This window comes from Rhinoderma darwinii, chromosome 4 (genome assembly GCF_050947455.1).
Source record: "Rhinoderma darwinii isolate aRhiDar2 chromosome 4, aRhiDar2.hap1, whole genome shotgun sequence".
In the NCBI taxonomy this organism is placed as follows: domain Eukaryota; kingdom Metazoa; phylum Chordata; class Amphibia; order Anura; family Rhinodermatidae; genus Rhinoderma; species Rhinoderma darwinii.
In genome coordinates this window covers 191,864,414-191,890,036 of record NC_134690.1, presented here as the reverse complement: position 1 = coordinate 191,890,036, position 25,623 = coordinate 191,864,414, and the positions used below count along the sequence as shown (strand labels likewise).

General features: G+C 37.9%; 1 protein-coding gene across 1 annotated transcript in view; it reads left to right on the top strand.

Moving 5' to 3' along the window:
• Window positions 1-25,623, top strand: part of COL9A1 (collagen type IX alpha 1 chain) — a 126,698-nt gene that overhangs the window by 86,211 nt on the left and 14,864 nt on the right. The window contains exons 26-32 of the mRNA XM_075864152.1: window positions 2,800-2,844; window positions 5,580-5,633; window positions 5,863-5,916; window positions 8,012-8,065; window positions 8,553-8,624; window positions 21,032-21,067; window positions 21,155-21,199. Of these exons, the coding sequence (XP_075720267.1) occupies window positions 2,800-2,844; window positions 5,580-5,633; window positions 5,863-5,916; window positions 8,012-8,065; window positions 8,553-8,624; window positions 21,032-21,067; window positions 21,155-21,199 (360 nt within the window). The remainder of the gene's footprint in view (window positions 1-2,799; window positions 2,845-5,579; window positions 5,634-5,862; window positions 5,917-8,011; window positions 8,066-8,552; window positions 8,625-21,031; window positions 21,068-21,154; window positions 21,200-25,623) is intronic.

Genomic DNA, 25,623 nt, shown 5'->3' with positions numbered 1-25,623 from the left:
GCCTTTATCGCATCACAGGAGGGTTCCTAGAATAATTTACATAATTGGGTCCCTCAAGTATTCATCGGGGTTCCTGTTTTTTTGACAGCAAGAGTAAAGCTGCAGAGTAGGCTTTTCTTACTTTAAAAAAAAGATTCCAGGAATTCTGATGATTAAAACTAACATTAGTGGATTATAACATATAATATTACAAGTTATGAGCACTACATTGTGGAAATGGAACGTTGATCCAGGGATTTATTCTGATGGCTATATTTAAAGTCGGGAAGGAATTGTTTCCCCTAATATGGGGCAATTGGATCAACACTGTAGGATTACTGGTTGGACTTTCGTGACTTTTTCAACCTTATCCACTATGTAACTGTGTAATGAAAGAAAATGAATCTAAATGTTCAAAATCTCTTTGTAACATAAAACTTGACTACTGTTTGATTTGCAACTCACATGTACTGTTAGCAGTTATAGCAATGGGAACCAAAATGTACTAGTTCTGCACTTCTACCAACATACATTTTCAAGTTCTATTCAAACAGCCAAGCTAAATTATAGACTAAGATCTCGAGTCTGCTCTTCCATATTATGATTATCGGACAATAAAATGCATAGCCAGTCATCTATCACTTTTTCATTCATCTCTGCACTCTGCCATCTTTACTTGTAGAACATTGTCAAAATCTATTCGCAGATTATAATTAAAGCCACTCATCATGTCTCCCTTCAACTGCTGCAAAATGTTCCTATTTGGCATCCTTATAAACCATATGTTCCCACTCGAGTCTATTGAAAACATTGCTTCTATGCTCATCCATCTACAGCACCATAAGATGCCTGTCACCCCACCATAGAAATGTGTTCAGTATTTTCCAGTTATCTTCTAGGTTAAAATCTACATCCACTTATTAGTTTCCCGACTTAAATGAATATTGAATTGCCTTGTGAATCCTCAGTAACCTTCACCATTATCTTTGTCAAAATTTAGTAATATTTCAGGTTTAAAAATACACTGTTATTATGTTCTAATGGACGTATTAACATAATTGTCATGTGGAATACTGAGGAATTCTTCATAATTCATTCATGAGGATTTTCAGAGCTCATTGTAATCAAGAAGCATTAGATAACAACTTTCCATGCAATATATAAACTATGATCTTGACATAATATTCAAATGTACATGAGGAAATTGGTCAGTAGGCATTTTTAAGGAAGAATTTTGAAGTATGGGTGTATACAGAAGGTAAAAACCTTTTAGAAAGTTTTATTTATCCTATTACATATATATTTGCTTTCGTGCTCAGTGTGTAGTAAAATAATCGATCATAAAATGCCCTCACTATTGTTACAGTGATGGACTATTTGGTCTCACAGTCTCAATGTCCTTCCATCGCTGGATTCATTGTTATACATTTTTTGTTACAGTTAAGTACATCAAACAGAAATACATAAAACACACCTAAACAACAAAAGGAACAGAAGTGAAGAAAGCATTTTTTTTTTAGACAAGTTGTATGTACTACCATGATGCATAACTAAAACCTTTTGTATTTTAGCTTATGCAGCTAATATCACGCTAAGGGCATGCCCAGACGTGGCGGAGTTCTTCCGCCACTGTCCGCATCAATGGCGCACAGAATCTGCGTTGCAGATTCTGTTGCAGCTTTGCCTAAAATGGGCATTAAATTGATGCGGACTAGCCGTTGCGTATTGAGGGGAAGAGGGCTTCCCTTCTCTCTATCAGTGCAGGATAGAGAGAAGGGACAGCCCTTTCCCTAGTAAAAGTAAAAAGTAATTCATACTTACCCAGCCGTTGTCTTGGTGACGCGTCCCTCTTTCGCCATCCAGCCCGACCTCCCTGGATGACGCGGCAGTCCATGTGACCGCTGCAGCCTGTGATTGGCTGCAGCCGTCACTTGGACTGAAACGTCATCCTGGGAGGCCGGACTGGAGGAAGAAGCAGGGAGTTCTCGGTAAGTATGAACTTCTATTTTTTTACAGGTTGATGTATATTGTGATCGGAATTCACTGTCCAGGGTGCTGAAACAGTTACTGCCAATCGCTTAACTCTTTCAGCACCCTGGACAGTGACTATTTACTGACGTCGCCTAGCAACGCTCCCGTAATTACGGGTGCACACACGTAGTCACCCGTAATTACGGGAGCCCCATTGACTTCCTCAGTCTGGCTGTAGACCTAGAAATACATAGGTCCAGCCAGAATGAAGAAATGTCATGTTAGTAAAACCAATACGCTTCATTGCGGAATTTTGACTCTCCATTGAAGTCAATGGAGAAATTCCGCAATGAGTCCGCAACAAGTCCGCAACACGTCCGCAACAGTCAGTGTATGCTGCGGACACCAAATTCCGCACCGCAGCCTATGCTCCGCAGCGGAATTGTCCGCATCGTGTAAATGAACCGGGCTAAAAAGCTGTGGAAGGCAATGGAGAAACGTGTACGCTGCAAATTTCCGCTGCGGACTGTCCGCAGCGGAATTCCAGAGCAATTCCGCCACGTCAGGTCATGCCCTAAGGCTCACACGTCGCGGATTTGTCGCTGATTTTGTTGCGGTTTTGACGCAGACCCTTTTGCATTGCAATGGGTAATATCTGCGCTGAAAATCTGCGTCAAATCCGCGACGTGTGAACTCTGCCTAATAGTTCTTAAAAATCCATATATTTTAAGATCTACAAACCTTTTTGTCTATATTTCTTTTGTCTAGATATTATTTCTTATGTTTTATTCCCAAAATTACTTCAAGTATAAAATGCATAATTTTGTTTCACATTTTATGTGTTTTTAGGGTTTGCCAGGCAATTCAGGAGCAAAAGGTGTATCTGGAGAGAAGGTAACAATGTCTCTTTAACTGGACTCGATCTTTATTTTAGTATTTCATTTTGAATGAATTTGCACTGAACGTTTTGTATGTTAGAACTGTTACTTTTGGCAGAGCTCGCTTGCAATCTGCACTACACATATAATTTATCTTTTGTTGATAGTTCATTAGCAAGAAATGTTTTGGCCATTATTTTTTGTGGTGGCAAAGATGTTCAATCATTAAAGTTCATAAATATTCCTGCAGACACTAATAATGTAGCCAATGAAAGATATAATTCAGAGGTAAAAATACCATGTTTTCATTCAGTTTAAATAATGTAATTCTTTAATATGAAGCAGATTGACTCTTCCAGCAAAAAAATATTTATAGAAAGAAGCAATATGAAGTGATTACTAATGCTTGTAAATGCTGGTTTGTTTGATTTAGGCAAACAACTTCTAGTCTGGGTCAGATTTCCACCCATGTATTAGCTTCACTTCCCCAGAGACCTTCCCCAGAATAACAAAACAGTATTATTAAGGACATTTAGCCCTGGTATAGTTCCAGGAAAGATCCATGCTGTAGTTAAGACACTGAATTCAGTCACCATTAGGTCTCAATCACACAACAGAGCAGTGTATATGGAGGCTGTATAGGGTCACACAGAGTCTCTGTGGCTTCATCATTATGGAACTGTAGTTACTCCATGTGCTTTATATGACACCATATTATGGAGATACAGCTGTCATATAGCATCTGGTGGAGCATGCCACAATTCTCAAATCAAATTAAATCATAGGCATACGGAGATACAGCAGGGCCTCATGGAGGTCTATAGGCACTGTATTATGCCCTTATTTTGAGCTGTATTGCTTGTGTGTGGAAAATCTTAAACTGCATTGTAAACACCTACATGTAGTATAGGATGTGTAGGCTTAGAGAGAAAATCTAGCAGTCCATTAATGGCAACAGATTCCATTAAAACCATAAACATTGGGTAAACCTGTGCGTTATAGCTGTACATAATATTTTAGAAGTCACTGAATACTTTTAAAATCTGTAAGAAAACAATTGCCTGGTTTGATTTAAATTCTTTTAGCTCTACAAAATACAATATGGGGGCAAAACAACCCATTTAATTCATGATGGAGGGTGAATAGGGAAGACGTCAACTCAATCAACTCAAGCACTTCCTTTTTGTTTTGAAGTGGGGATTATTTAATCATGGTCATTCCGTGAAAATGTAAGTCTCAACCCATGTCAAAACCCATGTACATCTTTGAAATCTTTTTTTTTCTTTTTAAATAAAAATGTCTACCAGTGTGTTTGCTACAGCTGCTCTGTATACAGTATACAAAGCAGCTGTATCTCAAAAAGTAAGAATAATGTTAAATAAAAAGTATTAAGAAAGTTGCACAAAACACACTGATATACATTTTTATTAAAAAGAAACAAACAAAACAAACAATTTCAAAGGTGTACATAGCCTTTAAATTATTCCGTAACAGTAGATTGCGATGCGTAAAAGTCATTATGGGTGATTACACATTTTTACATTTTAGTAAAGTGTTACACAGGTATTTTCTTTCTTTAAATTTCTAACCATTTTGTATTGGATATATAAGATTGAGGAATGTAGAGTGTATAAAAAGCCCGAAAGTCAAATATTTGGATGAAAATTACGACTTTTGGGCATGTTACACCACTTTCTCCACTTTTGGGAAAAAAGGATGTGGCTTAACAAGAGGGGGACGGAGCCACCACTGCACAACAACTTTATTACAATTTATCTCAGAAAACTGGCATAAATGATGGTTGAAATCTGCGCAGCTCCTAGCTGGTATACATTTTGCTCTGTGGGGCACAGCAAGGTAGAGGTCCTTGCCGGGCCCCATACCTTGCCACCCCATATCCGACTACCCCCCCCACTCCTAGTCGGACAACAAAAATTTAAAATATAAATGTATACTTACCTCTCCACTTCTTTCCTCTAGGTCCTCTCATGCTCTCACTGTAGGCTCTGGCTCATACATGGTACTGATGCCGGGCAGCGTTAGGCCGTTGTGTGTGATGCATTGTGTGTGAGGACATTGAGCGCTGCGTTGTATAATTGGCCCTGACGCTGGTCGGCGTCAGGACCTTGCATGAGTCATGGCATGCTAAGGGAGCATGAGATAACCAAGTGGGGAGAATGAACTGGAGGGGAAATGGATGGCGCACGCCCGCCGATGCAACACATTTATTAAGATGCGTTCGCCTCCAACAAATGGTTTATTAAGCCTGGCATATGTAACCTCAGTCTTAAAGGGTAACTAAACTTTCAAAAAACTTCTGACATTTTCTCGGAAAACCGAGCAGTTAGTGTATGGGCTCATAGACTTTCTATTGAGCCTGTAGACCACACCGGCATTCCGAAAAAGCCAATCAGAAACAAAGCGCATCAGCACTCACCCGAGTGCTTCTGCTGCTTCATTTCAGCGATTGGTGGGGGTCTCAGTGCTCAGATCTCCACCGATCAAAACTTCTGTCATGTCACTACTACTAAGTTTTTACATTGGCTAGTACTGTGATGGGAATTTATCCCAAATACTCTCTTTATATATGTCTAGGCCAATTGTAATATCCTTTTGTATTCCCTTGAATATTGTTGAAATCTGGATATATTCTTCTTTTTCTAGATGTCTTCTAATATAATAAAAGTGACTGAAATATAAAACATTAAATCTTCTGATTTCCAACACTTTATCCTTTCTTATTTTCTTCAGGGAAACACTGGTGGCCCAGGTGTAGCTGGATTAATGGGAAAATCTGGTAAACCTGTAAGATTTATTTTTGTTTTCTGTAAAGCTTTGATTACATTTAATATTGAAATAATTATAATATTGACTTAATAGCAACAACAACCATAATTATACAGAATGCTTGTGTTAAAAACAAGCATTTATGGAGTGGGACTCATTTCTGTAAAGACTTAATATCATCTGACATGTTACTTGTTGCTTGTTGCTTTCAAAGCAAATAGCCATCTTTATTTAATTCTCTTTACAGGGTGATCAAGGACCTCAAGGGGAAGTTGGCCCACGAGGACCTGTTGGATCTTCAGTAAGTAAACAAGCTTAGTGATCATTAATGTATGGCACATAATAATGTAAATGGTCTTCGATCAATATTAGACATAGTGACAAATTGGCTTGAAGGTAAAAACATATGACTGCTGACAACTATGTATGTATTTATGTTCTGAATTCTGAAACTGACTTGTCTATTCTCATCCAATTTGACTATCTGCGTTGCACTGATCTGAGCACGCTTTAAGAAGTTTCACATATTATAATTAACCAGAATGAGTCAAGAGCCAGTAAAGTAGTCATTCACTATGGAAAACAAACTATAAAGGTTAAATAGAATGATTCATATTATAAAGAAGGAACAATTACTTAAAGTGAATGTCCACGTCTCTACAAGTTCTTTTCAGATTCAACATTTTGTACTGATTCAATTCTTTATATGTATTTATAGTGGTCTGAGAATCATTTTCCTGATATAGAACTCAAAATCTCCTGCCTGCAGTTACCCCTAGGGGGAGATTAGGAGCTAACTACATACTGTTATACATTGAACTCAATAATAACGCAGTATGCAGTAAGCTCCCTCTAGTGGCGGCTGCACGCAGTCAGAATTTTATTTATTTGACTATTGCTCTATGCAGGGGATCTGAAGTTTTGGAGCAGAGAAATGGACCCCCAACTTCTTTTAAGATATATTAAGAAATGTGTCAGCACAGAATTTTGGAACTATTTAGAATAAAAGGAAAAAAAATGGTGTACATTCACTTGGTGCACTTTTTTTTATACCTCTCTATGGCCATTCGATAATCTAGATTTAGTGATTGTATGTTAAAGACAGATCAAATAGATTTTACTGTATATTATAGTTTCACATGAAAGCTGTTCCTTCATTATCTTTTGTCTCTTGAGCAAAACATTTTTATTTTACTTTACTAACACCTGATTTTATTGGTCATCTTATGTGAGACTGTATGTGTCCAAGACTCTGGGTGCTTATTGACCCATAAAATGTGAGAGAGCACACAGCTTTATTGTTGTGTTTAATATGTCAAACTTCTATTAGGCTTAGTTACTAATAATGATTAATAATGGAAACCAGGACTTTATAGACTGTGGTACAGTGTGATTACATATATGCCACACTTTACATATAAGACAAATATGTAGCAACTTCTATGTGATCTAAAAACAAGTCTGTTTGGTCAATTGTGTGCACACAGTAGTGTAGTTTTTGCAATTATTTTAGCATATAATGTTAAATACGGGTGTACACATACGAGCTGAGACGTCTATATGTGCATTATTACGCAGTCCACACTTATAAGACTTCTTTACAATACTCTAGTGTAGTGCCAACATTGTATTAGTGTGCAAGTCAAGAAACTGACAGCCACATTATTTATCAACAATTTATGTTTTATATAATGCAGAGAAATATATTTAGTGAACCTCAGATGTGAAAGACATAGGCCCTCATGCTTAAAAAATGATAGACCAAACAAGTGTCCATGTTGCCCATGGTGATCAATTAGAATTCTAGGTTTCTAGTTAAAGGGCTGGGTAGAATATTTAAGTGACATATAATAATATTATTAGTTTGTAAAAGTAAGTAAGTAGCAGCATATCGCTAGAATATGTTGTCAATTTGCCCTTTGCTCTCAAATCCCCCCTCTTTTTTTAACAATCCAACAGTAATGTTGATCTATAAAATTTATTATCCCAGTCCGTCACATGCAATCTGATAAACAATAAGAAGCTGCTCTTTAGGTGACAGCGGGCCTATTCACCTACTGGGTCCCTGTGCAAAGTTGGCCCATGTGTGTAGGTGCTGTGCAGTACTGCAACTCAGCCCCATTTAACTTAGTTTCAGTTTTCTGCACAGCTGCTAGTCGGGATTGGAGAAAAAATGGCAAAGGGGCCTTGGTCCCTTTGTTCCTGTGATCAGTGAGGGTCCCAGCAGTTGTGGAATCAGCAATAGATTTAATATCCTGCCGGTATATCATGTGCTAAGATGGGTAATAAACGTTAATTTTTATTATTTTAGTATATCAATGATTTTGGAAAGTGTTATATTGTCATTGCGGCTTATGTACTGTATTTAATTTCTCTGTTTTGTTCCTTTAATAAAGGGTGACAGGGGAGAGACAGGCCCTGTAGGCCCACCTGGACTACCTGGAAAACAAGTAAGTAAAAATATATATATTCATGCTGAGATTTTTGGGATAAAGAAATAAAACATATTTTGTGAGCACACTAATATATATATCCTAAAATACTGAAAATACCAATGGTAAAAGCTGGTTGGAATAATTACATAAAGCAATGAACTTTCTTTAAAGCAAGTTTCAGAGCTGCAAAGGGAAAAGATGTTCTCTGTCTGGAAGTAATGAGCATGGCTATGAATGCCCTCTTTCTATGCAGACTTGCCAGTATTTACATAGCAGCAGCAGAGAGGGTCCTATTTGAAAGGATTCACTGTTCATAAGGAATGTAAACCTCGGAGATTGTAGCTCACAGGGGAAGCCAAGAATAAACGCTGCTCACTGTCATTTCCTTTTTGCTTATTTAAAATCATACAATTTGCATCTGGAGCGCACCAAAGTATCCACTCCTAGTGAACATGCACTAATGTGCCAGAGAATTAATGTCAGTGTGTGATTTCTTTTTAAGGGTCCACGAGGAGATCCTGGCTTTTTAGGTCTTCCAGGCCCCTCTGGCCTTCCAGGACTTAAAGGGGACAGGGTAAGTGTTTTATTATATGTACGTCATTACACTACATTTATACACTGGACAACTAGATAATTCTGCAATTCTGCATATAAAATAGATAAGAATAAAATATTTAAAATAAATAATAAATGTATACTTAACTATTTATACAATAACATCAATTTATGTTTATATAACGCCTAATAATAAGAATTACTGTATATACTTCGATGATGAGATTCTGTACTACGTATATACAGTATTGCATATAAGAGACCAATGCAGATTACGGCATATGGCCATTTACACTACAGCATGTGGCAAATGCAAAATAAAATCTCCGACTGTCTCTGACATTTCTAACAAAGGGGATATCTTCCCGCTGGCTAGACAGCAAGTAACAACTAGGGCATGTAATTAACAGAATGAGAAGGAGCACTTCTTGGCCAGAAATTTATAATTGAGGTAGAACTGGAAATATTTGCAAATTATGCAGAGATAATGATAACAGTGAACATAACCATTACATTTCTGACAATTATGTCTCTACGTACAGTAGAACTTAAGTATTTGGCAAAAGCTAATTTTGAGCCTTTTATTTGATATGCCATTTGAATGATGAAAATGATGATATCTGAACTTAATATTTTCATAGAGGACAATTTGGCACCTGACATAACAAGGACTAGGTATAGATGAATTTGAAATAAAGGATGCATTTTTCCTTGAAAGAACTGACCATTGCATTCAGTTATCTTTTTTTTTTTTTTAAATCACTCTTTAATAAGTCTGTATAGTGTCAACTACTGCATTCTCTTTATAAGAAATTAATCATTACTGTACGTAGAAATAATTCTGCTCTGGGACAATATAATTGTAAATATATATATATATATATATATATATATATATATATATATATATATATATATATAAAAAGTCTGCAATAGAAAGCAGAAGCTACATATTTACCTTTACTATCCACTGGACAATACATAGTCTGTGCTGGACCCTACATTGACTCTGCGGCTCTGTAAAAGAGCCATGGAACAACATCGCCCCCTTCTTGCAGTTACATGTTCCTGCATGCATGATGCACAGGATACTAGGACTAAGTCTTGCAACACAAAAATGTTTGTGCTTTATGACATTCCAGGCATTTGAGTTAGGGGGCCCCATAGCTTACAGGGTAGTCGCTATTGCAATAATGCCAGTTATTTTACCCCTGTTCAGAGGACAGTGCCTGTTCGGCCTTTCCACAATGGTTGCCCATTTAATTCAGAGCCTTTACCATCAAAACTGATAAGGTTAAGTAAAAACGTATTGTTTCCCTGACACACAAGAGTCTAGAATTGTTTTAGCTTTTCAATCCAACTACTCATATAGTTAAGTCGGATTTCCTGAAACAAAATTGATATTGTCCACAATATCTCTTGACATGTTGCACCATTGGTTGACCTCATGAGTTAGGCCAAGAATAGAATACACGTATTCCTAGATAAGAGGTAATGCTGGTTCATAGTCATGTAAAGTGTATTTCCAGCATGCCCTCCCTGTATAACCTAATACCTCTTTGCAAAGATGTTATATGCAGACTTTGTAGACTTTACAGTATTTAAGATTTAGGGCTTGTCCACACGTAGTGGAATTTCTGCTTATTTTCTGTTCGGAATTGTGGACAGAAAATACGCAGCAGAATACAGTAGCAGCAAAGTTGGTGAAATTTTTAAAAAAATCTCATCCACGCACTCCGTAAAATTTCTGAGCAGAAATTCACCTGCGGTGGGTATTTTTCGTACTGCAGCATCTCAATTCCTCCTGCGGAAAGTGGACTGAATTGCTGTGTTTTTCAGAGGAGATATCACCAGTAAAAAAACAGGAAATTTATCTGCAGCGGAAATCCTGCTAGTAAATTCCGTTACGTGTGGACAAGCCCTAACGGGTAATGTGGGTAAACAGGAAAATTAATCAATTGCCTTCATTCTATAGGGTACTAGCAACTAATGTTTATAGCACCTAGTAAATATGGTTCTTATTAGCTTATAATAAATCCATAATTGTATGAAAGTCTAATTGGGCAGATGTTTAGTAAAGATATAACGCATGAGAAGCAAAATACCTTTATAGCAGTCATTTAAAATATGTCTAATGTATAATTCCTCTGTGAGTGAAATCATTTTTGCATTACCGACTGATTTGATTTATCAATTACTACAATAACAGCTCGGTGGGTATTTTTTTTATCAGACGTAAAATATTTTATATGGTAGATGTGAATTAGGAGGGTCCCCTGCTAGCAATCAAATTGAGAAAAGCCATAAGCACATATTAAGCTCAGATTCATTTTTACTTTTCAAAGAACCTTGTCACTGGTGAGTTTTTTTTTCACATAAGATTCAGAAATAAATACCTTACAAAGATTATCTTCTAATATGTTTGCAATCTGGATTTAGAAAACTTTATTTCGTAAAGAAGTTTAATTGATACAAAAAGCATACTATACCCAATAGCAAGAATCCCCTCTATGTGCTGTTAGAGTCATTTTAGACTTGGGTACAGTGAGCAAACCAAAGGGTATAATCCACAAGACTCATTCTTCAGTTATGTAGTACATAGACTATACAGTACTTGCAGTCTCCTTGTATTCCCTTTTGGGGTGAGCCATTACAAGCCCATATTAGATCAGGGTAAATGTTTCTTACAATTGTCCACAGTGAGGAATAGCTGTGAAGTTGCATCACTCTGTAGACCGTAGAATGGGAACAAGTAGTTGTCAGCTAGCACCATTTGGCACAATTAAGGTCATGTGACCAGGCCTGGGTACGTACCAGTGTTAAACACAGCATTTTTTTTAAAATTATTATTTAGAGATTGTTTTGTAGGTGTGGTCAGGGTAATATGGGTTGGCATTGGCATGTGTTTTATATCTATCAAATGGCACATGATTTTATGAATCATTTAATAGTAGTAACCATCCATTATTGTGGCTCCCAAAAACCAGCAGGACAGCCACTCCGGGTCTTCTTTTACCAACAACTTTCTGACAGGGTCAATTGTTGAGCATTTTATACTGTCTCACAACTTGAACTAGAGACTAGCCTGTAATACAGGCCTAGACTGTCTTTCATTTTTTTTGCACATATCTGGTATAGTTGGATGATACATATGCTGCAACTTCACAAGCAGATTTTTTTTTTAGAATTGGTTAAAAACTGGCACGTGGCATTAATAAATATGACACATACTTCATATACCATATTATCTGACTCAATCGTGACATTTGTCTAGTGTAGAAAGGTTGGGACATGATCTCTAGTGTATTTAAATTCATCATGTTACATTGCATATGTAGGTATATACTATATGTGTATGCTTCAACTGAATTTTATTAAAGGGGTTTTCTGGGAATGAAACATTGATGGTCAATTGGTATTTTTGATCAGCGTGGGTCCGACCTCCGGGAAACCGACTGATCAGCACAATAAAGGGGATGCGATACTCCTGAAAGGTTTTTTAACATAGAATAGTGGCTCATCTATATAGATGGTTGTGCCTGGCACTGAGCGAAACGAGCCGCAGTACCAGGACCAGCTGTGGACGAGCCACTCTGCCTGTGTAAAGAATTAAAGGGACCCGGTGCTCGGCTAAGGATAGGCCATCACTGTAAATCCGAGAGAACTCCTTTAAACTGTTTCTTTACTGTTAGTTCGATAAACTCATTGACATATTATTACCTTTGCTGTGCTTCTGAGGTTAATGCGAGTAGCATAAGGCTTACAGACGTTCTTTTACACAGGTAGGCACCCTCAGCTACAGTGCCATTTAGTAACAACTACCGTTATACCCATGAAGAAAAGTTGTCTGTAAAGCGCGTAATGCACGGTTACATTTTAACACGGCTGCAGTAAAATGGCAGCTTGTGATGAGTTAATATTTGCAGTTCATGAATCAATTCTCAAGTCTTCATTGTTAGATATCATCAAATTGATTTATTGATTTGGGGATTTAATGTGTCTGCTTTAAGCTTTAAAGTTGGTGGATCAATTTGCCCTTATCTAGTAAACAGTTGTGTATATGTGAACTGAAAATAGCAAACTTGATGAATTGATCTGTTCATCCGAATATTTTTCTGCCATACTTATGTTTGATGTCACTGTACTGCAAAAATATCTTTGTTGTTCCATGTTAATGTATTTTAATATTTGAAAATAGGATCTATTATTTTCATCTAAAATCTTTTCTAAAATCTTCTAGGCAATTCTAATTTTAGGGACTGTTACTTGTGGGTACGCTGGAATTAATAAAGTGTTGCATGATATTTCAGGCCTCCTCTGCTTCTGGGCGATATATCAGCCCCATTGCTAAGATGGCACCACTATCTCTAGGCCAATGTCTCTTTGGACTTTCAATAAATAGTTGTCCAGGTACAATTAATTCTGCACTGTGATACGGGTCAGTCAATAGTTTTAATAGTTTTCACTTCTATGATATGGAATGCCATTCAAGTAATACACCGATATGCCCATAGACATTAATGTATGGCGAAAGTGTGTCTGACAGCGCCAACTATATTGAAGCACACAGTCAATTGTGCTTTTCAATGGAAAAAAAAAATACTGCACAAAATACATTTGTTTTTTTTTTTTTTCAATGGCAGACATATAGCATCAACTTTGTTGTAAAGTGAATACAACTTTTATATAGAAAAGGAATGTCGGGGAATCAGTGGAACCTGATGCATTCACTGTACCTATTTCACCCTGGTATGGATCTAGGTCTAAATAGGAAGACCCTGCCCAAAAAAGGGCGACCCAGTCAGGAACCCGCCTCAATAAATAAATCACTTTATATAGCCCCTAATTAGTGTCCTGCAGATTTTTATTTAGACTAGCACAAGTGGATTCATTAAACTTAATACATAACCCCATTGTTATCTACATACAGCTGATATTTTGGGGACTGCACCATATGGACTTGATATCCATATTTACACATGAACTTCTATACAACAATCTCTGTAGACATGCATTGTATATACACTTCAATGCACAAAGTAAGCTTGGCTGAATGGACGTGTATATTTCTGCAGGATATATAGTATTACATTTTTACTAATTAATCATTTGAGAATTAATTATTAATCCCTGAGAGCCCCTTAAAGGGATAAACTAGTAATAATCTGGCATAATTAGGTCAAGGGAGCAGAAAATGTCAGATGCTGTAGTTTGATAGAAAAAAGCTATTATTGCCTGCAGTGCGTGTCTACAACGCACATGTATGAGTGTGCTTTTTGTATGCCATTGTAGTCTGGCAAACAGCGGGCTGTCTACTAGACAGCCACTTACATATCTGACATGAATAAAAACTCCTAAGAGATCTCAGTCTTAAGTGGAGAACTTCATGTCTACGTTTCCTCTGAATGTGGGAATTGTCTAGGCGCAGTCAGTGTAAAAGCTTGTCATAGGTGGTGTATACAATTATGGTGCACTGAAAGGAGTGTGACATTCTCCCAGGGTGTTGGCCATCATCCTTAAAAATGAGTATCAATTTGAAGAGGAAATGTTTCACCTGCATTTGATGCCAACAGTTCCCTGGATTCTTTCTTCTTTTCTTTGAGATTTTTTATCCAGCGACATAAATGGGGAATAGGAAGAAGCATTTACAAGAGAAGAAACAGGGGTTCAGGTCTCTACATTTTTATTCTGACTACTAAACATTTATGCCTATAGTAGACTTGAGATTTGAGAGACTGCAGGCATGAGAATGGATTGTCGTGAAAGTTTTAACGTCTCCATTGTGATGTTAAAACCATTTTATGTACTGCAAACATGCAGTACGAAAAATAACATCCCACTGAGTTTTGTACTTTTGAATGTTATAAGAATCCAACTACACTATTCTTTCTAAGGGCATGTTCACACGTGGCAGAGTTTTTCCGCTGCAAATGTTGGTGCAGATTTGGGCAATTACGCAACGAATCTGCACCAACATTTGCATAATTGACAGGTAATTCAGACGTTGCAGAAAAGACAGCGGACTTGTCACAGATTTCAGTTTTTGCATTGCAAAGGCTGAAATCCGCAGTGAAATTACGCTTCTTCTCCGCCACAGACAGTGCATGCTGCGGAGGGAAAATTCAGCACCACAGCCTATGGTCCGCAGTGGAGTTTTCCCGCAATGTCTGAACTTACTTGCCTAAAAATGTATAGAAACAAATGTAAAAAACGGCCGCTGGAGAATTCCACTGCGGACTGTCTGCAGCGGAATTCCACAGAAATTCTGCCAAGTGTGACCATGCCCTAAAAGTTTCATAATGTCATGATATAATGAACTAAGCTAAAAAACGCTAGGTATAAAAGTGACAGCGCCATTTTTGTGTTTTTATACCGTGAACTGGTGGTATAGTACCAGACATAAAACAAAGGTTCACCTTCTGGGAATTTACATGAATATATTAGGAATTTTCTATTCTTGAAACATTAAAAGCAATCCTTATTATATTTTATTTCATCATTCACCATTTTCGAGATGTCTGCTTGTCGACAGTCAATTGCAGCATTGTTTACATTCAGAAGTTGAAGTCCTGAGTAATGTTTTCTGATATTTAATGATTTGGTACAATATATCAAGTCTAAGCAGTCCTCTGCAACCTAAACATATCAGTAGTAAGTAACAGTAGCAAATTTCTTTCCTGTCCCAACTTAATAATAATGATAATATTAATTAAAAATAAAAAATTTATTTAGATAGCGCCAACATATTCCGCAGCATTTGCCAATTCAGAGAGAACATGTACAAACAAAATCGGACATTGCATAGTGACAGCAAAACAAACAATTCAGATAACAGGAGTGAGGGCCCCGTTCACAAGAGCTTACAATCTATGGGAAAATAGGGGTGACACAAAATGTAAGAAGTGCTTGCTTTGTACAATGGTTCAGCCATCTTTTAAACACATAGGGTAATACACATAAAGCTGTATCTCCAGCCAGTATCTGTATATCACAGACATGAAGTGCATTAGGGTGCAAGGAGTGTGGGGGATACTGCTGAATGAAGGGACAGGTTCTAATAACTAATGTAAAAGGGGGGCCAAGGAAAGGAGTCAGATTAGGGAATGTGATAGGCTTTCCTAAAATGATGTGTAAAAACTGTGGCTTTTGGGAATGAATCTGATTTGCCTGCGTAGCATTCTAGAGAACTGATGCAGCATGAGAACATTTTTGAAGACAGGAGTAGGAGGATCAGATTATGGAAAATGTTAAAGGGAGTCTGTCATCACATTTTCGCCTCCCAAACCGCTAAGGCCATGTTCACATCTGTGTCGGAGGCTCTGTTAGAAGCCTCCATCGCAGGTCCGGCAGGGTTTGCCGGAGTTTAGCAGACACAACAGCGCAGCATGCTGCGCTATTGTGTCCGGTAAAATCATGGAGACCCCGATGGAAAGCTGATGGAACCCATTAAAGTCAATGGGTTCCATCGGCAACCGGCGGTATCCGATGTGCAACGGAACCGTCGGTTACGTTATTCCCCTGTTCTGCTCCTCTGACGGAGCAGAACAACGGAACACACCAACGCAGGTGTGAACCCTGCCTAATACTTCTATATAGGAAAGGATGATAGTTTTTTAAACCTACTTATGTTGCCCAAGTCAGCCCATTGTAAACCATAAAAAAAGTGCTCTTTGTCCTCCGGTCACCATATGCAAATGATAACTGGAGAAAGGGCAAGAAACCACGGCGCCACTTGGTGTGGATCAAAGAAGGTGTAGGTGAGAAATAAAGATAATATATGCTCACCGTGAGGTTATGAAGGTTGAATGAAGGAGTCCACGAAAGAGCTGCTGCCAGATCCGGGCCGGTTACCGAGGTGACCGCTTGGGTACGATGAGTGCACGTGGAAAAAATTAGGATCTATGTTGGCGCTGCTGCGTGGTAAGGACAGGATGAAATCCAGAGGCCGGGTGAACGTAAAAGTTTTATTGCTATGCAACGCGTTTCAACGCCGAACTGGCGTTTTCGTCAGGCATGGTGAACACAGAAAAAAGAGACATGTATATATATACACAGAAGAGGTCATCTGATTGGAGCCAGTTCAGACTGGGCAATTAGGCAAAAAAAACGCCAAAAACTCATGCAGGTCAGAGTTCAAGCGGTGCAGTCCATTGCAATGACATTTCATAGTATTTAATCAATAAAACACAATAAAAACCATAAGAAAGATAACAGGCGAGTTGTCACTATAGAGAACTCTTATTTCGTTCTTATATGAAAATGTCGGGGGATGGATAAAAACATTTTGTGTGGGGGACGGCAATATTTTGTTATTAAATGGTTAACTGATGACATCAGAAGGGAACAGGTGATGAACAAGTAGTAGATGTTTTGTTCTTGGTTTGTTTATTTATTTAGAGCGTGGGACGTTTGTGTATCTGAAATATAGGTGGTTACGTGTGGAGGTTGGATTTGTTACTAGTTGTCAAGGAGACCACCTACGTTACGGTGGCCGACGTGGTCCAAATCAAGATGGAACGCACGGTGACCCGCAAAACGCCAGAGGACGCCGATCTATGCAGCAGAAACAGTGGGAGATGAACAGAGAACGGGTTGCCGAGAAGAAGTAGGTAGATATAAATTGAATGTGAGTGATGGGACTAAAATTAATGTTTTCATTGACGCAGTGTTCAATATGGTAGTTTGCTTTTATTCCTATGTTTATTTTTGTTTTTATTTTTATTAATTGGTTTAAGTCAATTAGAGCAAATGGAGTAGTTAGAGGGGTTAGAGGGTGCTCTAATTGACTTAAACCAATTAATAAAATAAAAACAAAAATAAACATAGGAATAAAAGCAAACTACCATATTGAACACTGCGTCAATGAAAACATTAATTTTAGTCCCATCACTCACATTCAATTTATATCTACCTACTTCTGCTCGGCAACCCGTTCTCTGTTCATCTCCCACTGTTTCTGCTGCATAGATCGGCGTCCTCTGGCGTTTTGCGGGTCACCGTGCGTTCCATCTTGATTTGGACCACGTCGGCCACCGTAACGTAGGTGGTCTCCTTGACAACTAGTAACAAATCCAACCTCCACACGTAACCACCTATATTTCAGATACACAAACGTCCCACGCTCTAAATAAATAAACAAACCAAGAACAAAACATCTACTACTTGTTCATCACCTGTTCCCTTCTGATGTCATCAGTTAACCATTTAATAACAAAATATTGCCGTCCCCCACACCAAATGTTTTTATCCATCCCCCGACATTTTCATATAAGAACGAAATAAGAGTTCTCTATAGTGACAACTCGCCTGTTATCTTTCTTATGGTTTTTATTGTGTTTTATTGATTAAATACTATGAAATGTCATTGCAATGGACTGCACCGCTTGAACTCTGACCTGCATGAGTTTTTGGCGTTTTTTTTGCCTAATTGCCCAGTCTGAACTGGCTCCAATCAGATGACCTCTTCTGTGTATATATATACATGTCTCTTTTTTCTGTGTTCACCATGCCTGACGAAAACGCCAGTTCGGCGTGGAAACGCGTTGCATAGCAATAAAACTTTTACGTTCACCCGGCCTCTGGATTTCATCCTGTCCTTACCACGCAGCAGCGCCAACATAGATCCTAATTTTTTCCACGTGCACTCATCAAATGATAACTGAAGAGCCCTGCAATCTAGAAAGTGTCCTGCATTCTTATCAGAAACCACGTAGAATGCAAGACACTTCCGTTATTGCAAGGCCCTTCAGTGTTCATTTGCATTCGTGGCGAGCAGAGCGTAGAGCGCGGATAGGGTGGTAGACAGAGATGGGAGAGGAGATGTAATTAGGTGCAGCACTGTGGAGAGTTTTGTAGGTGAGAGTAATACGTTTAAATTGAATTCTAGTGAAAGGGCAACCAGTGCAGTGACTGGCACAGGGTAGAGGCGTTGGTGTGGCCAATTGGTTGGACAGAAAGATGAGCCCGGCTACTGCACTCAGGATAGATTGGAGAGGGTGGAGTTTGGAAAGGGGAGTTACAGTAGTCAAGACAAGAATGAATCAGAGCAACAATAAGACTTCAAACTGATAGTTGTTACCAACACTAATACATTGTAACAAACTGCTGCTATGTATACTGTATTAGTCTAATATAAAGTTGCATAACTTTTCACTATGATATAACTAAGCTTTATTTACATAACAGAAAACTATTTTAATAGCAATTTTCCAGTAAAGTTTTATTATCAAAATCACTGCCTTTAGTAGTGGGAGTATAAAAATGAAACACAGAATACCGTATATGACAGCCAGTAGTCTACAACTTGCATATGCTCAAGAAATCATAGAGAAATTGTTGAAATCTGAAGTTTCTTATATTGAAATGATGAGATGTTACCCTAGAGACAGCATATCTCCTTTACCATTGTACTGGTTTTTTTGGGTCGTTGCATACAAAATATTGGGGGTGCTATAGTTCAGTCGTATCGTCCTTTCATGGTTGGCTTTAGCAGATGGAGGTGATGCAGTGCTTTGACTATGAAATACAACAGAAAGTCACAATGTGACCATATTATATCCCATTACACGCCAGTTGCCACTGTGAAAACCTAACATTCATGATTTACAATTAAACATCAAACAAACCTGAACACATAGGTTAATAGGTGGAGTGGTCAATTGGCAATAAAGACCTTCACATCGATTAAGTTCTGTACAACTTTCCAACCCTGTGTGATCAAAAGTAATAGAGACTAGTATTCCAAATGCAGTTCTATAGACTGGGGTTATATTCAATTACCCCATTTCTTGTGAATAATGCATTCTGTCCAAGGGGCAGATTTATTAAAATTGGTATTTCATATGCCAGTATTATTTTAAAGATTGCTGGAGTAAGATGCGCCTAATTTAATAAAAGGCGCACTTCTTTTAATAAATTAGGCGCTTCTCTGGCCGTTTGTGCGCCTAAAAGGAAAAACTATGCCAACTACACACTGGCGTAGATTTCCACTATAATTTATCCAGATTCAGGCGTAAATTATAGTAAAAATGTCAGGCCATACTTCTTTTAACAAGCCCTACCCAATTTTGAAAAAATTCCGAAGCGTAAAACCATGCAAAATGTTGGCGCAAAAACTCAATTGCAACTTTTCTACGCCAGAAATCTGGAGTAGAGTGCTTAGCAGATCTGCCCTAAAATCTTTCCCCCGTCTTTTAGGTTGAGTTTGATATGCCAAGAATGTATTGCACTGCATAATACTTCTATATTACAGTAGAGCAGAGTGGTAGCTGTTGTTGAGGTTTTATTTTTTGTAAAGATGTATATTTTAATACATTAGTTTGTGGTCTTTTATGCATGTTTATATGTTAGATTTGCCCATACTTTACACGTAATCCATAAAAGCTTTTTTTTCTTCAAAAATCATACTAGATCTTTGGTTATCTTTCATCATTTGCCCTTCATTTGGTGTTTGTTTTGTGTTGCAAGTTCTGTATAACTCTGAAGTACTTCTTTCGGAGTGGCAGCCTTTGTTATATTTAATGCCCAGCAAAATCTGAATGTGATCTGTGCTTTTAATGACCCAATTCTCTAGTGATAATAATTCTGTTTGTAGCATCAGAACTAATAGCCAGTTGTTTACTTAATGTCAGATCACACACTCTCTATGTAATTAGTCTGACGGGTCTTTTTTTTCCCAGTTTATTTGCTTTAGTTTGTTTCGTTTGCTATTACCTTTTCAAACTGTCTTGAAGTGTCTTCTATGCAGCTGCGAGGGAATGTGGGATTTGTAATAAAATTACATTTGTTTGATTTGCAGAATTTAGACTTTTGTAGCTTTAATCCAGCACTGGCAATTCCTGACTGCACTGATTAGTAAACATATGCAAATATATTCTTAGAACATCTCCTTGTAATTGTAGGATGCTTGGAATATTTTCAAAAGTAGCTTAACTCCCGGGATTTAATCCATTTATCTCCACCGCATCTTCTGATATTCTCAGACTCCTTCTCTGTTTTTATTATTTGTGTTTATTTGCATACATTCACCAAGAAGAACCATTTTCTGCATAAAACAAACATAGTAAACAAATACTGTTTCAAAACCAGCATATTACGTACAGCCTGGAGCCTGTCAGGAATTGCGGAAATGTATCTAGCTGTGCCATATTTAGAAAACAATATTTGCTATCAGTTAGGAAATCAGATGGGGCAGTTCCTAATGCAAGATCATAATGCTCAACACTGACAGTTCTAGATCTGCGGAATGGTCACTATGTCCTGGGAGAAGAAGGAAATCTGGCCTGATTGAATTCAGTATACAAATGGAAGCTCTTACGACATATTTTTTGCCTTGCCTTAGTATACATAGTCATTCTTGCAGTATTATACATCATATGCTCAACCTTAGTCTAGTTTTACAAAAGTATGGTTTGTGTTCTTTTTTAGGGTGGTGTTGGTGAGACTGGACCTAAGGGAGAGCAGGTGAGCTTTGTGCTTGAAAAATATTGTTTTGTTAAATATTAATATACTTATGTAGAGTATTTATGGTCTGTATTCTGTTTAATACAGGGTGGTGCAGGAGAAGAAGGCTTTGGTGGAGACAAAGGTGAATTGGTAAGAGAATTACACATTATCTATCTATCTATCTATCTATCTATCTATCTATCTATCTATCTATCTATCTATCTATCTATCTATCTATCTATCTATCTATCTATCTATCTATCTATCTATCTATCTATCTATCATCTATCCAATACCTTTCTCTAATTCATTTAATCCCTTCACCGTCTGTGCCATAATAACTTGGTTCGTGGATCATTCTCGCATTACTACTGCACAGTGATGGTGCGAGCACAGGAGTTGTGCCCTTGCCATCACTTGTGAGTGTTGGCTGCATTATACAGCCAACATCCCGCTGTAATGGCTAGGATTGGTGATAACTTCAATTCTAGCAATTTAACCACTTAGATGGCGCAGTGAATAATGACTGTGGCACCTAAGAATTTTGACAGAAGAAAGGGGCCATCTCTGTCACCCTATTGGTGCCCCCACAAAGTGATCACACGGTGCTGATGCATTAAAATGGCTGCCAGGAGTCTGACAATGGCCACCAGGTCGGCCATTGGTAGACATCCATCAGATTATGACAGTAGCATGGTCTAATAGATTGCTTGTCAGTGAAACACTGACAGGCAATAATGCTTTGAAATACATTTGAAAGTATTCCAAACATTATATAAGTTATAAAACGATCACAGCTTTAAATCCCCTAGTGAAACTAATACAATATGTAAAATAAAGTGTGAAAAAAATGTCAAAACAATAAATAAATAAATAATTATTTAGTAAAAATAATAAGCTATATAACATTTAAGGCATCACCTCAATGATAGTGATGTGTAGAATAAAGATAACTAGTTAATACAGCACTGGGAATATTGTAAAAAAAAAAAAAAAGCTACAGTATGGCAGATATACACATTTTTCCCTATTGCCACCCCCCTAAAAAAGAAAAAAAACATTTAGGAAAAGTCAATCAAAGTTTTATATGCCCTCAAATGGTATCAATAAAAATTAAAACTTTTTTTTCCATAAAACATGTTTTTATTGTGCAATAGTACAAAACGTAAAAAAATCGATACCTATTTAGTATCCCTCAATCACAACGACCGATGCAGAGCCTAAAAAAAACCCCAGAAATTTAACTGCAGATTTTTTTCTACACCCCCCCCCCCCCAAAAAAAAGTTCTAAAAGTTAATAAATAAATTATATGTATCCTAAAATAGTGCCATTAAAAAATACACTCGCATGCGAAAAAAAACAACAACCCCCATATGGGTATGTCGATTGGCTCTTGGAATGCGGCGATGAGAAGTCCTGAAGGCCCAAGGGTGCGTCCTTAAGGGGTTAAGTTTAGGTAAATATTGATTGTCAAGTTAACCACCCTTAGGCCACGTTCACACGTGGTGGAATTGCTGTTGAATTCCGCTGTGGACAGTCCGCAGTGGAATTCTGCAGCAGCCGTTTTTTATATTTGTTTCTATACATTTTTAGGAAACTTAGTTCAGGCGTTGCGGAAAATAACTGTGCGGAAATTAGGCTGCGGTGCGGAACTTTCCCTCCACATCATGCTAATAACGTTGCGGAGAAGAAGCAGAATTTCACTGCGGATTTCAGCCTTTGCAATGCAAAAACTGAAATCTGTGGCAAGTCCGCTGTGATTTCCACAACATCTGAATTACCTGTCAAATATGCAAATGTTGGTGCAGATTTGTTGCGTAATTGGCCCAAATCTGCACCAACATTTGCAGCGGAAAAATTCTGCCACGTCTGAACGTGGCTTTATTGTATGAGAGAAATAAAATAATCTTAAATAAAATAAGAGCTTGACATTATCAGATACACCGTAGGTACATGTTTAAAGGTCTTTGAAAGAGATTCAGAAATAACACTGCACAGACGAGAGACATAGAGCAAATAGTTTTTGGTGTATAAAATGTTGCAAATGCTTTATCCAGTCACAAATAGAAAACTCTCTGCCAAGTATAAAAGAGAATACAAATGCTACACATCCTTGTGCCCAATTTTCTGTACTTCTACAAAATATTGTCTGTACCCTTTTAAAAAATAAAATCATTCAACCTGTGTACACACATGCACATTCCAAATACAAGTGGAAGGAAATCCACAAGAAAATGAGTAGAACATAAAATCTCCACTCAAACATTCATACACGTGCCTGCTGCTCAAGCCTTTATCTGACATCAATATATTATACATTTTTGCATGGACTTTAAACACTGGCACGACTAGAGTAGAAAAGGCTTGAGAAGCCTTGCCATATACTGTATATCAGTGTTCCCAAAGCCTTAGGCGGGTTTCACTGGTGAGGTTTCCCACAGTTCTTAGTGAGGTACACGTCTAATGTCAGAAGTGATTAAACATCGCACAGGCGTTTCTCTGGTTGCACCAATGTCTGGTTTAGCACTTTAACGGACTCCTTATTTTAGGTGCTACTGGCTTAGAAGACAATTTTTCAGATAATAACAAAATTAAGAGAAAAATAAACAGCACCAACCCTTTTAGGGCACGTTCAGACGTGGCAGAATTTTTCCACTGCAAATGTTGGTGCAGATTTGGGGCAATTATGCAACGAATCTGCACCAACATTTGCATATTTGACAGGTAATTCAGACGTTGCAGATATCACAGCGGACTTGCTACAGATTTCAGTTTTTGCATTGCAAAGGCTGAAATCCGCAGTGAAATTCCGCTTCTTCTCCGCAATGGAAAGAGCATGCTGCGGAGGGAAAAATCTGCACAGCAGTCTAATTACCGCAAAGTCATTTTCTGCAACGTCTGAACTAACTTTCCTAAAAATGTATAGAAATGGAAAAAACGGCCGCTGGAGAATTCCACTGCGGACTGTCCGCAGCGGAATTCCACAGCAATTCCACCATGTCTGAACGTGCCCTTAGACGTTCAATCACAGCTCCTTTTATTCAACAAATGTTGAGGCAGGTAAAAAGCGCATAGCAGTCGGTCTACGGCTGTTTCACGTCCTCCAGAACTTCCTCAATGGCCAAATGCTATGCACTTGACTCCTGTTTTTACTTGCCTCAACATTTGTTGAATAAAAGAAGCTGTGATTGAACGTCCAAAAGGGTTAATGCTGTGCATTTTTCTCTTAATTTTGGTTTTATATCCGGAGTTGATACTTTGTACGGACAAATTACCGCCCTAGCTGCAGATGTAGAAAGACAGATCCCAGCAGCACAGTGATCTGAAATTATTGCCACGGTGTGGAGTAGTATCAACCGAAATTCTTCTGTGTTTTGAATCTTTAGGATAAATTTAGGTAATTTTTTTAATTTTTGGCATGGACTATGACCAATAATGAGACTCCAGTAGAAAAGCTTGAGAATCCCTGCTGAATATTATACATATTAAGATAATTTAGAGACGTTTTGATTTTTCTTGTTTGTTTCATATTTAATCAATATGGTTTTTGTGTGAATTAAACATCGACTTCCAGTATTCATGGCTAACTAGTCTGTAATTACTTTGTTGCTCATATAATATTTATTGCAACATAAAACCAAAATGTAAGTCTTCCTCTGTGAAGCTGTTCCATGTGCTGTGACTTCGGCAAATGCCTGAAAAGACAGATGAGTGGGTAAGCTGCTCTCTTAAAATGAAAAATATTAGACGTGAGGAGTAGTAGTAGTAGTAGTAGTAGTAGTAGTAGCAGTTGTAGTAGTAGTAGCAGTAGTAGTAGTAGTAGTAGTAGCAGTAGTAGTAGTAGTAGTAGTAGTAGTAGCAGTGGTAGCAGTAGTAGTAGTAGTAGTAGTAGTAGTAGTAGTAGCAGTAGTAGCAGTAGTAGTAGTAGTAGCAGTAGCGGTAGTGGTAGTTGTAGTAGCAGTAGTAGTAGTAGTAGTAGTAGTAGTAGTAGTAGTAGTAGTAGTAGTAGTAGCAGTAGTAGTAGTGGTAGCAGTAGTAGTAGTAGTAGTAGTAGTAGTGGTAGTAGTAGTAGTAGCAGTAGTAGCAGTAGTAGCAGTAGTAGCAGTAGTAGTAGTAGTGGTAGCAGTAGTAGTAGTAGTGGTGGTGGTAGTAGTAGTAGTAGTAGTAGTAGTAGTGGCAGTAGTAGTAGTAGTAGTAGCAGTAGTAGTGGTAGTAGTAGTAGTAGTAGTAGTAGTAGTAGTAGTAGTAGTGGTAGTGGTAGTGGTAGTGGTGGTAGTGGTAGTGGTAGTAGTGGTGGCGGTGGTAGTAGTAGCAGTAGTAGTAGTAGTAGCAGTAGCGGTAGTGGTAGTTGTAGTAGCAGTAGTAGTAGTAGTAGTAGTAGTAGTAGTAGTAGTAGTAGTAGTAGTAGTAGCAGTAGTAGTAGTGGTAGCAGTAGTAGTAGTAGTAGTAGTAGCAGTAGTAGCAGTAGTAGCAGTAGTAGCAGTAGTAGTAGTAGTGGTAGCAGTAGTAGTAGTAGTGGTGGTAGTAGTAGTAGTAGTAGTAGTAGTAGTAGTGGCAGTAGTAGTAGTAGTAG